General features: G+C 42.4%; 1 protein-coding gene across 1 annotated transcript in view; it reads right to left on the bottom strand.

Moving 5' to 3' along the window:
• Positions 1-13,987, bottom strand: part of wscd2 (WSC domain containing 2) — a 162,148-nt gene that overhangs the window by 29,322 nt on the left and 118,839 nt on the right. The window contains 2 exon segments of the mRNA XM_065026674.1: positions 9,157-9,341; positions 12,267-12,381. Coding sequence (XP_064882746.1) covers positions 9,157-9,341; positions 12,267-12,381 — 300 coding nt within the window.

Raw genomic sequence — 13,987 nt, 5'->3', positions numbered from 1 at the left:
GGCCCAGCCCTACAGTAAAACAGCAAAAAAATGCCCAGCCATACTGTAAAACAGCAAATAACAGACCCAGCCCTACAGTAAAACAGCAAATAACACGCCCAGCCATACTGTAAAACAGCAAATAACAGGCCCAGCAATACAGTAAAACAGCTAAAACAGGCCCAGCCATACTGTAAAAGCAAATAACAGGCCCAGCCATACTGTAAAACAGCAAATAACAGGCCCAGCCAGACAGTAAAACAGCAAATAACATGCCCAGCTATACTGTAAAACAGCAAATAACAGACTGCCCTAGAAAACAGCAAATAACAGGCCCAGCCCTACAGTAAAACAGCAAATAACAGGCCTAGCCATACAGTAAAACAGCAAATAAAGTCCCAGCCATACTGTAAAACAGTAAATAGCAGGCCCAGCCAGACTGTAAAACAGTAAAAACATGCCCAGCCATACTGTAAAACAGCAAATAACAGACCCAGCCATACTGTAAAACAGCAAATAAAGGCCCAGCCATACTGTAAAACAGCAAATAACAGGCCCAGCCATACTGTAAAACAGCTAATAAAAGGCCCAGCCAACTGTAAAACAGCAAATAACAGTCCCAGCCCTGTAAAACAGTAAATAACAGGCCCAGCCAAAGTAAAACAGGCCCAGCCATACTGTAAAACAGCAAATAACAGACCCAGCCCTACAGTAAAACAGAAAATAACAGGCCCAGCCCTACAGTAAAAATAAAAGCCCAGCCCTAATAAAACAGGCCCAGCCCTACAGTAAAACAGCAAATAACAGGCCCAGCCCTACAGCAAAACAGCGAATAACAGGCCCAGCCCTACCAGCCCTACAGTAAAACAGCAGATAACAGGCCCAGCCCTACAGTAAAACAGCAAATAACACGCCCAGCCATACTGTAAAACAGCAAATAACAGGCCCAGCAATACAGTAAAAAAAAAAAACAGGCCCAGCCATACTGTAAAACAGCAAATAACAGGCCCAGCCCAGCCCTACAGTAAAACAGCAAATAACAGGCCCAGCCCTACAGTAAAACAGCAAATAACAGGCCCAGCCCTACAGTAAAACAGCAAATAAAAGGCCCAGCCCTACAGTAAAACAGCTAATAACAGGCCCAGCCATACAGTAAAACAGCAAATAACAGGCCCAGCCCTACAGTAAAACAGCAAATAACAGGCCCAGCCCTACAGTAAAACAGCAAATAAAAGGCCCAGCCCTACAGTAAAACCCAGCCACTACAGTAAAACAGCAAATAACAGGCCCAGCCCTACAGTAAAACAGCAAATAACAGGCCCAGCCCTACAGTAAAAAATCACATGCCCAGCCCTGTAAAACAGCAAATAACAGGCCCAGCCATACAGTAAAATGTTTAAAAAAAGGCCCAGCCAAACTGTAAAACAGCAAATAACAGGCCCAGCCATACAGTAAAACAGCAAATAACAGGCCCAGCTCTACAGTAAAACAGCAAATAAAATGCCCAGCCATACTGTAGAACATACTGTAAAACAGCAAATAACAGGCCCAGCCATACTGTAAAACAGCATATAAAACAGTAAAACAGCAAATAACAGTCCCAGCCATACTGTAAAACAAATAACAGACAAATAAAGTAAATAACAGCCCAGCCATACAGTAAAACAGCAAATAACAGGCCCAGACATACTGTAAAACAGCAAGACATAAAAACAGCTAATAACAGGCCCAGCCATACTGTAAAACAGCAAATAACAGTCCCAGCCATACTGTAAAACAGTAAATAACAGGCCCAGCCAGACAGTAAAACAGCAAAAAACATGCCCAGCCATACTGTAAAACAGCAAATAACAGACCCAGCCCTACAGTAAAACAGCAAATAACAGACCCAGCCCTACAGTAAAACAGCAAATAACATGCCCAGCCATACTGTAAAACAGCAAATAACAGACCCAGCCCTACAGTAAAACAGCAAATAACATGCCCAGACATACTGTAAAACAGCTAATAACAGGCCCAGCCATACTGTAAAACAGCAAATAACAGACCCAGCCCTACAGTAAAACAGCAAATAACAGGCCCAGCCCTACAGTAAAACAGCAAATAACAGGCCTAGCCATACAGTAAAACAGCAAATAACAGTCCCAGCCATACTGTAAAACAGTAAATAACAGGCCCAGCCAGACAGTAAAACAGCAAAAAACATGCCCAGACATACTGTAAAACAGCAAATAACAGACCCAGCCCTACAGTAAAACAGCAAATAAAATGCCCAGACATACTGTAAAACAGCTAATAACAGGCCCAGACATACTGTAAAACAGCTAATAACAGGCCCAGCCATACTGTAAAACAGCAAATAACAGTCCCAGCCATACTGTAAAACAGTAAATAACAGGCCCAGCCAGACAGTAAAACAGCAAAAAACATGCCCAGCTATACTGTAAAACAGCAAATAACAGACCCAGCCCTACAGTAAAACAGCAAATAACAGGCCCAGCCCTACAGTAAAACAGCAAATAACAGGCCTAGCCATACAGTAAAACAGCAAATAACAGTCCCAGCCATACTGTAAAACAGTAAATAACAGGCCCAGCCAGACAGTAAAACAGCAAAAAACATGCCCAGCCATACTGTAAAACAGCAAATAACAGACCCAGCCCTACAGTAAAACAGCAAATAAAATGCCCAGACATACTGTAAAACAGCTAATAACAGGCCCAGACATACTGTAAAACAGCTAATAACAGGCCCAGCCATACTGTAAAACAGCAAATAACAGTCCCAGCCATACTGTAAAACAGTAAATAACAGGCCCAGCCAGACAGTAAAACAGCAAAAAACATGCCCAGCCATACTGTAAAACAGCAAATAACAGACCCAGCCCTACAGTAAAACAGCAAATAACATGCCCAGACATACTGTAAAACAGCTAATAACAGGCCCAGCCATACTGTAAAACAGCAAATAACAGACCCAGCCCTACAGTAAAACAGCAAATAACAGGCCCAGCCCTACAGTAAAACAGCAAATAACAGGCCTAGCCATACAGTAAAACAGCAAATAACAGTCCCAGCCATACTGTAAAACAGTAAATAACAGGCCCAGCCAGACAGTAAAACAGCAAAAAACATGCCCAGCCATACTGTAAAACAGCAAATAACAGACCCAGCCCTACAGTAAAACAGCAAATAAAATGCCCAGACATACTGTAAAACAGCTAATAACAGGCCCAGACATACTGTAAAACAGCTAATAACAGGCCCAGCCATACTGTAAAACAGCAAATAACAGTCCCAGCCATACTGTAAAACAGTAAATAACAGGCCCAGCCAGACAGTAAAACAGCAAAAAACATGCCCAGCTATACTGTAAAACAGCAAATAACAGACCCAGCCCTACAGTAAAACAGCAAATAACAGGCCCAGCCCTACAGTAAAACAGCAAATAACAGGCCTAGCCATACAGTAAAACAGCAAATAACAGTCCCAGCCATACTGTAAAACAGTAAATAACAGGCCCAGCCAGACAGTAAAACAGCAAAAACATGCCCAGCCATACTGTAAAACAGCAAATAACAGACCCAGCCCTACAGTAAAACAGCAAATAAAATGCCCAGACATACTGTAAAACAGCTAATAACAGGCCCAGACATACTGTAAAACAGCTAATAACAGGCCCAGCCATACTGTAAAACAGCAAATAACAGTCCCAGCCATACTGTAAAACAGTAAATAACAGGCCCAGCCAGACAGTAAAACAGCAAAAAACATGCCCAGCTATACTGTAAAACAGCAAATAACAGACCCAGCCCTACAGTAAAACAGCAAATAACAGGCCCAGCCCTACAGTAAAACAGCAAATAACAGGCCTAGCCATACAGTAAAACAGCAAATAACAGTCCCAGCCATACTGTAAAACAGTAAATAACAGGCCCAGCCAGACAGTAAAACAGCAAAAAACATGCCCAGCCATACTGTAAAACAGCAAATAACAGACCCAGCCCTACAGTAAAACAGCAAATAAAATGCCCAGACATACTGTAAAACAGCTAATAACAGGCCCAGACATACTGTAAAACAGCTAATAACAGGCCCAGCCATACTGTAAAACAGCAAATAACAGTCCCAGCCATACTGTAAAACAGTAAATAACAGGCCCAGCCAGACAGTAAAACAGCAAAAAACATGCCCAGCCATACTGTAAAACAGCAAATAACAGACCCAGCCCTACAGTAAAACAGAAAATAACATGCCCAGCCATACTGTAAAACAGCAAATAACAGACCCAGCCCTACAGTAAAACAGCAAATAACATGCCCAGACATACTGTAAAACAGCTAATTACAGGCCCAGCCATACTGTAAAACAGCAAATAACAGACCCAGCCCTACAGTAAAACAGCAAATAACAGGCCCAGCCCTACAGTAACACAGCAAATAAAAGGCCCAGCCCTACAGTAAAACAGCAAATAACAGGCCTAGCCATACAGTAAAACAGCAAATAACAGGCCCAGCCCTACAGCAAAACAGCGAATAACAGGCCCAGCCCTACAGTAAAACAGCAAATAAAAGGCCCAGCCCTACAGTAAAACAGCAGATAACAGGCCCAGCCCTACAGTAAAACAGCAAATAACACGCCCAGCCATACTGTAAAACAGCAAATAACAGGCCCAGCAATACAGTAAAAAAGCAAAAAACAGGCCCAGCCATACTGTAAAACAGCAAATAACAGGCCCAGCCCTACAGTAAAACAGCAAATAAAAGGCCCAGCCCTACAGTAAAACAGCAAATAACAGGCCCAGCCCTACAGTAAAACAGCAAATAACAGGCCCAGCCCTACAGTAAAACAGCAAATAAAAGGCCCAGCCCTACAGTAAAACAGCTAATAACAGGCCTAGCCATACAGTAAAACAGCAAATAACAGGCCCAGCCCTACAGTAAAACAGCAAATAACAGGCCCAGCCCTACAGTAAAACAGCAAATAAAAGGCCCAGCCCTACAGTAAAACAGCAAATAACAGGCAAAGCACTACAGTAAAACAGCAAATAACAGGCCCAGCCCTACAGTAAAACAGCAAATAACAGGCCCAGCCCTACAGTAAAAAAGAAAATCACATGCCCAGCCCTACAGTAAAACAGCCAATAACAGGCCCAGCCATACAGTAAAATGTTTAAAAAAAAGGCCCAGCCAAACTGTAAAACAGCAAATAACAGGCCCAGCCATACAGTAAAACAGCAAATAACAGGCCCAGCTCTACAGTAAAACAGCAAATAAAAGGCCCAGCCATACTGTAGAACAACAAATTACAGGCCCAGCCCTACAGTAAAACAGCAAAGAACATGCCCAGCCATACTGTAAAACAGCAAATAACAGTCCCAGCCATACTGTAAAACAGTAAATAACAGGCCCAGCCAGACAGTAAAACAGCAAAAAACATGCCCAGCCATACTGTAAAACAGCAAATAACAGACCCAGCCCTACAGTAAAACAGAAAATAACATGCCCAGCCATACTGTAAAACAGCAAATAACAGACCCAGCCCTACAGTAAAACAGCAAATAACATGCCCAGACATACTGTAAAACAGCTAATAACAGGCCCAGCCATACTGTAAAACAGCAAATAACAGACCCAGCCCTACAGTAAAACAGCAAATAACAGGCCCAGCCCTACAGTAAAACAGCAAATAACAGGCCTAGCCATACAGTAAAACAGCAAATAACAGTCCCAGCCATACTGTAAAACAGTAAATAACAGGCCCAGCCAGACAGTAAAACAGCAAAAAACATGCCCAGCCATACTGTAAAACAGCAAATAACAGACCCAGCCCTACAGTAAAACAGCAAATAAAATGCCCAGACATACTGTAAAACAGCTAATAACAGGCCCAGACATACTGTAAAACAGCTAATAACAGGCCCAGCCATACTGTAAAACAGCAAATAACAGTCCCAGCCATACTGTAAAACAGTAAATAACAGGCCCAGCCAGACAGTAAAACAGCAAAAAACATGCCCAGCCATACTGTAAAACAGCAAATAACAGACCCAGCCCTACAGTAAAACAGAAAATAACATGCCCAGCCATACTGTAAAACAGCAAATAACAGACCCAGCCCTACAGTAAAACAGCAAATAACATGCCCAGACATACTGTAAAACAGCTAATTACAGGCCCAGCCATACTGTAAAACAGCAAATAACAGACCCAGCCCTACAGTAAAACAGCAAATAACAGGCCCAGCCCTACAGTAACACAGCAAATAAAAGGCCCAGCCCTACAGTAAAACAGCAAATAACAGGCCTAGCCATACAGTAAAACAGCAAATAACAGGCCCAGCCCTACAGCAAAACAGCGAATAACAGGCCCAGCCCTACAGTAAAACAGCAAATAAAAGGCCCAGCCCTACAGTAAAACAGCAGATAACAGGCCCAGCCCTACAGTAAAACAGCAAATAACACGCCCAGCCATACTGTAAAACAGCAAATAACAGGCCCAGCAATACAGTAAAAAAGCAAAAAACAGGCCCAGCCATACTGTATAACAGCAAATAACAGGCCCAGCCCTACAGTAAAACAGCAAATAACAGGCCCAGCTCTACAGTAAAACAGCAAATAACAGGCCCAGCCATACTGTAGAACAGCAAATAACAGGCCCAGCCCTACAGTAAAACAGCAAATAACAGGCCCAGCCATACTGTAAAACACCTAATAACAGGCCCAGCCATACTGTAAAACAGCAAATAACAGTCCCAGCCATACTGTAAAACAGTAAATAACAGGCCCAGCCATACTGTAAAACAGTAAATAACAGACCCAGCCATACTGTAAAACAGCAAATAACAGGCCCAGCCATACTGTAAAACAGCAAATAACAGGCCCACCCATACTGTAAAACAATAAATAACAGGACCAGTCGTACTGTAAAACAATAAATAACAGGACCAGTCATACTGTACAACAGGAAATAACAGGGAAGTGAGCAGTCTGTGTAGGTTATGCACCAAGAGATGTGAGAACACTCATTGGTATGTACAGACAGCAGGGCATTACAGCCAATATATTTTCCATGGTAGGTGGTCCGTGTGTTGGAGACCTTGAGGAGTTAGTCATAGTGTGTGAGGGACTAAATGTATTTTAGATGTGACTCCTGCCTCCAGATCTCTCACAGCTGCATACAGGGGAGGAGAGACAACCCAGCACCAGCACCCACTCTTTTTCTTACTTTCTCTCTCACTTTTTATCTTTTGTCTTATGCTTTCAATCTCTCTTTCTCCCTCTCTCCACATCTCTCAGTTTCTCACTCCCTCCTCCCACCTTCTTTAGGTCTTCCTCTATCCCCTCTATCCCCTTCACTCACATTAGAAACTATTTCCTTATTTGGTAATGAAATGCTTCATTGGAACTTCCTGTGCTAGTTTGTCACGCAACTACAGTATACAGGAAAAAATACAAACACAACATGTGAGGTGTTGGTCCCATGTTTCCTGAGCTGAAATAAAAGATCTCAGAAATGTTCCATATGCTACACAATGTTTATTTGTCTTACATTTTGTTGAAAAATGTGTTTACATCCCTGTTAGTGAGCATTTCTCCTTTGCCAAGGTAATCCAGCCACCTGACAGGTGTGGCATATCAATAATCTAATTAAACAGCATGATCATTACACAGTTGCAACTTGTGCTAGGGACAATAAAAGGCCACTCTAAAATGTGCAACTTTGTCACACAACACAATGACACAGATGTCTCAAGTGTTGAGAAAATGTGCAATTGGCATGCTGACCACAGAAATGTCCACCAGAGCTGTTGCCGGGGAATTACTTAATTTTAGAGAATTTGTCAGAACCTCCAACCAGCCTCACAACCTCATAGCACGTGTAACCATGGCAAGTAGCCTTGTGGTTAGAGCATTGGGCCAGTAACCAAAAGGTTGCTAGATCAAATCCCTGAGCTGACAATGTAAAGATCTGTCGTTCTGCCCCTGAACACGGCAGTTAACCCATTGTTCCTAGGCCGTCATTGTGAATAAGAATTTTTCTTAACTGACTTGCCTAGTTAAATAAAAAATATCCAGCAACTTTGCACAGTCTGATCAACTATGTGTTGTGCTGCATGAGACAAATGGTGGTCACACCAGATACTGACTGGTTTTCTGATCCACACCTCTACTTTTTTAAAGGTATCTGTGACCAACAGATGCATATCTGTATTCCCAGTCATGTGAAATCCATAGATTAGGGCCTGAGGTAATTGATTTCCTTCTTTGAACTGAAACTCAGTCAAAAGTTTGAAGTTGTTGCATGTTGTGTTTATATTTTTGTTCAGTATATATATTAGCCCAAGGCCATGAGAACCAGAGCACCTTTCTGACATGCACATGGAAATATTTCGCTGCATGAAGTGCAAGTATGTTTGCTTGGGTTTAATGTGTGGGGAGACCTCACATTATGTTTCTGCTTCAGTAACACAGAGGTGTATATTATAGACATGACAATTGTCACGTCTATATTAGGTTTTGAGCTAGCAATGCATGTTAAAGGGAGTTTTTCCCCTTGTCATTTCTCTGGAAATAGAGATTCGGGAAAGGAACATGATAAGTGGAAAAGAAAGGCGGAAAGAGGTGGGAGTTTTTACTCATGTCTCTCCGGTTCTTTAGTATTCTACATCCATTCTGAGGGGAAAATGGGTGGCTGCACTGTTTCCCAGGCAATCTGACGATAACAGTCTGCAGTGCAGAGGGCAAAACATCCTCCTTTTCATTTACTATTTTGAAATATGCTGCAGGTACTGAAATCAGTGTTGGATGTGTCAGGGCATGCATACACACATTGAAAAAGAGAATTGCTCAGCAATCTGCAATCTGCTTTAGCAGACAGGTAAAAAGAGAAATAACAATAACAATGTTGTTATCGTAACTCTGAATATAAACAAGCTTGGAGCCTCTTCCCTGAGCAATAGATATACTGCCAAAGATTGCACACTGGTGGCTATGATCTTGGGAGTCGAAGAAGCGGTGGAGAGGGAGGAGGAGCACCCTCCCCTGTGGCCTCTGAACATCCCTTCACACTCAGCGCCCCGTCCCACCGCAGCTCACGGCATATCCATTTACCCTCAGAGGGTTACATGGATAAACAGACAACAGCGTTCATTGTGGTGATGGGTGGTTGAGACTCACAACGGCGCGCTGACTCCTGGCTCAGCTCCAGTCTGTAGATTGACAGGCGGTTGGCCCCTCCACACAGGTTGCCCTTCTCGCCCTTACACTCCATGTTGCATTCACTCTCAGATGCATTGGGGGCCTGGATCTTGTGGCCACAGTAGCACTCCGCCCCAAACTCTAGGCCTGAATACAGGTATCCCCTAGTGAAAAGGAAATAGAGGGGGTAATGTTAATATCATCATTAATAACAGAGAGGCTCAGGCTTGCACACAAATGTTCAGCATTGGTTGCAACTAATGCAGAGAGACTCTCAGGGCTTCTAGTGGGGGGTGGGGGTGGTGGTTACTGCCCACAGTGCTGGTGGCATAAGCAACAAAAGCTTAAATATAATATATATATATATATAGAGAGATATATTTATTTTGGAACTTACAATTGAGAGTAAGTATATAAGAATACACCAGTTGCAATTTCTAAATTTGGGTGTGCATCAGCTGTTTTCTCTTGTTATGTCAGTCAATGACAGTCACGCAATTAGCCATGTCAGATACCGACTGGGCATGCAAGTCACATGATTTTGTTAGTCATTTTCACTCCGATATCATCTTAACATGGCATAAATTATTACAAAATGTGTAGAATTGCAGGAAACTAGCTTTAATACTGCATAAAATATCTCTCCATCCCATTGCAAAATGGATAGAATTGCATGAAATTTGTTATAAAATAGAAGTTCTCTCTCCGCCCCATGGCAAAATGTGTAGAATTTGCAGGAAATGTATGTTTCTCTCCACTGTCAAAAGGGGGGCACTAAAATATTTTGCAGTGAGGTGTGGGGGCCCCCCAACCAAATCTTGCTTCAAGCCTCCAAAAGTCTATACCTGGCCCTGACCGCCTGACAACCTGCCAACATCTTGTCTCTGCAATGTCTTGTCTTAGCACTCGATTATTCATGCAACTGCAAGACGCCCACGACCCTCTCTCTCAGCAGCTCTCTCCACAGAGTCAGTCCACTAATAGGGTTGAATGACTCATAGACAGTCAGTTGGGTAACCGGCAGTAACCTCCCTCACCCTCTCCAAGATGAAGAGAGCTCTCTGGGTAGACAAGGTCAGTATCAGAGAGAGAGAGAGTGCATGCATTAATACTGCACCAAGACACCAGAGCTTTTTTTTTAGGGTGACGCTGATTATGAGTCCATGCACAATACAGTATACTGGAAGGCTCTATCCATCAAACACACAAGGCCTGTACACTCCCTAGGGAACAGTAACCTGGCAGTGGCACATGAGGGATGCACACTTGACTCCTGAGAGGCCTTTATAGTGCCAATAGATTGCCAGCACAACACATTCTTTACCCTGAAGAAATCACACAGACTGCCAATCAAGGAAAGCCCTAGCTAGCTAGTCACAATGGAGCACTTCTCTGCTTCATTGGTGTCTGTACAGTGCCTTCAGAAACTGTTCATACCCCTTGACTTATTCCACATTTTGTTGTGTTACAGCCTGAATTCAAAATGGATTAAATATATTGGATGAAATATACACACAGTACACCATAATGACAAAGAGAAAACATGTTTTTAGAAATGTTAGCTAATTTATTGAAAATTAAATACAGGACATGACACAGTCAACACCATACTTGAAAATATGAAGAGTGGTACTCAGTGATGTGTTGTGTTGGATTTGCTCCAAACATAATGCTTTGTATTCAGGACATAAAGTTCATTTCTTGGCCACATTTTTTGCAGTTTTACTTTAGTGCATTATTGCAAACAGGATGCATATTTTAAAATATGTTTATTCTGTACAGGCTTCCTTCTTTTCACTCTGTAATTTAGGTTAGTATTGTTGAGTAACTACAATGTTGTTGATCCATCCTCAGTTTTCTCCTATCACAGCCATTAAACTCTGCAACTGTTTTAGAGTCACCATTGGCCTCATGGTGAACTCCCCGAGTGGCTTCCTTCCTCTGAGTTAGGAAGGACGCCTGTATCTTTGTAGTGACTGGGTGTATTGAGACACCATACAAAGTGTAATTAATAACTTCACCATGCTCAAACGGAAATTCAATGTCTGTTTTTTTTACCCATCTACCAATAGGTGCCCTTCTTTGCAAGGCATTGGAAAACGTCCCTGATCTTTTTGGTTGAATATGTGGTTGAAATTCACTGCTTGACTGAGGGACCTTACAGATAATTGTATGTGTGGGGTACAGAGATGAGGTAGATATTAAAAAATAATGCTAAATACTATTATTGCACAAAGAGTGAGTCAATCCAACTTATTATCAATTGGTAGAGCATGGCGCAGGCAACGCCAGGGTTGTGGGTTCGATTCCCAAGGGGGACCAGTACAAAAATGTATGCACTCACTACTGTAATTCGCTCTGGATAAGAGCAAATTCTTACTGCTGAACTTATTTAGGCTTGCCATAGCAAAGGGGTTAAATACTTATTGAGTAAAGACATTTCAGCATTCCATTTTTAATTAAACATTTCTAAAAAGATAATTCCACTTCGACATTATGAGGTATTGTGTGTCGGCCAGTGACACAAAATCTTAATTTAATCCATAAATTATTCAGGCTGTAACACAACAAAATGTGGAAAAAGTCAAGGGGTGTGAATACTTCCTGAAGGCACTGTATATCAGCAGCCTGCTCTGGGAGAGGAGTGGACAGAGAGAGAGAGAGAGCGAGGAGCAGAGGAGAAAATGAAAATGTGCTCTCTACTGTACTTCTCCTCACTCTCGCATATATATATCTTCTCTTTATATACTGTTTATATATATAGAGTATATCGCCTCCTCTCTTTCTCTCCTCTCCTGTGAGTCAGTGGTGAGTGTTGGGCTGGGCCATTTGGCTGAGCCATCCATAGGGTGCGAGAGGGAGAGGAGGAGGCCAGGGGAAACTGGAAAAACAGACGATGTGAAGAAAATATGGTATGAGGAGGAAAGAGGCAGGAAAAGAGAGAAACAGAAATAGAGAAAGAGAGAAAGAGAGAGAGAAAGAGATACAGTGAGAGAGAGAGAGTGAAAGAGTTCATCTCCACTCTGGTACACAACCTTTTTTCCTCACTCCGATCCTGTGTTTGTGACTTTTTATATTCCCAGGCCTACCTTTCAGCACAGTTGTCCTGGCAACGGAAGACCGTCATTTTCTTGTAGTCAAAAAAGGACACTCCCCTGAGTGCTCTTTTCGCCGTGTTGTCTATATAGCAGCCGATGTAATTCGCTTTAAGAGAGAAGAACAAAACATTTCTCATAACACATTTTTAAAAATGCACAATTTAAGCAGAGCAATATTATGGGAGATAAGGGGGAGAGGCAATAATACAGTTTTGGGTAGAACACAAAGAAAATTGCTTATCAATAAAAAGTTATTCCAAGTTATGTGAGTATAACATGCACATTTACAGTAGTACATTTTCAATGGTAATTGCTTATAAATAGTCATGGTAAATTATAGTTTTAACAGAAAAAAATTGTATAAACAATTCTGTTGATACATTCTGTATATTAGTAGAAGAACTTTAAAGTCAAATCCAACATCATCATCCATCTGCTCCATTCAATGCAGACATATTGAGGGCAACGTTGCTGCTCAAGGAATCAACACCAGACGGGCATGTTTATTTATTTATATAGACACACAACCCCTTCTAGTGGCCTATTACTGCAACGGCACTCAATACACTTCCTGACTTATTCAAAGTGAGTAGATAGGGAGGAGGTAAGGCGGGGGGAGGGAGGAAAGGCTGGTAATGTCCTTCTGCAATGGGACTGGCTGATCCTCACCCTTCCTTCCTGCTCAAATAAAATACAATTTTATTGGCCACATACACATATTTAGCATGTTATTGTGAGTGTAGTGAAATGCTTGCATTCCTAGATCCAACAGTGCAGTAGTATCTAACAATTCACAACAATACACGCATATCGAAAGTAAAATAATGGAATTTAAAAAATATATATATTAGATTGAGCAATGTCGGAATGGCAATGACTAAAATACAGTAGAATAGAATACAGTATATACATATGAGATGAGTAAAGCAGTATGTAAACATTATTAAAGTGACTAGCGTTCCATTATTAAAGTGACCAGTGATTCCAAGTCTATGTATATAGAGCAGCAGCCTCTAAGGTGCAAGGTTAAATAACCGGGTGGTAGCCGGCTAGTGATGGTTATTTAACAATCTGATGGGCTTGAGATAGAAGCTGTTTTTCAGTCTCTCGGTCCCAGCTTTGATGCACCTGTATTGACTTCGCCTTCTGGATGATAGCGGGGTGAACAGGCCATGGCTCGGGTGGTTGCTGTCCTTGATGATCTTTATGGCCTTCCTGTGACATCGGATGCTGGAGAGCAGATAGTTTGCCCCCGATGATGCGTTGGACAGAACACACCACCCTCTGGAGAGCTCTGCCTTGGTACAGTTGCCATACCAGGCAGTAATACAATCCAACAGGATGCTCTCAATTGTGCATCTGTAAAAGTTTGTGAGGGTTTTAGGGGACAAGACACATTTCTTCATACTCCTGAGGTTGAAGAAATGTAGAGGTGCTGTTGTGTTTTCTTCACCACACTGTCTGTGGGGGGGGGGGGGGGGGTCCCCTTTCAGGTCGTCAGTGATGTGTACGCCGAGGAACTTAAAGCTTTCCACCTTCTCCTTCACCTTTTCCCGTCGATGTGGAAAGGGGTGTGCTCCCTCTGCTGTTTCCTGAAGTCCACGTTCAGCTCCTTGGTTTTGTTGACGTTGAGTGAGAGGGTATTTTCCTGGCACCACACTTCTAGGCCCCTCCCTGTAGGCTGTCTCGTTGTTGTTGGTAATCAAGCCTAC

Source organism: Oncorhynchus nerka, linkage group LG13 (genome assembly GCF_034236695.1).
Source record: "Oncorhynchus nerka isolate Pitt River linkage group LG13, Oner_Uvic_2.0, whole genome shotgun sequence".
Taxonomy (NCBI): domain Eukaryota; kingdom Metazoa; phylum Chordata; class Actinopteri; order Salmoniformes; family Salmonidae; genus Oncorhynchus; species Oncorhynchus nerka.
Note: the sequence above shows the minus strand (reverse complement) of the source record. Positions and strands in the feature narration are given on the sequence as shown.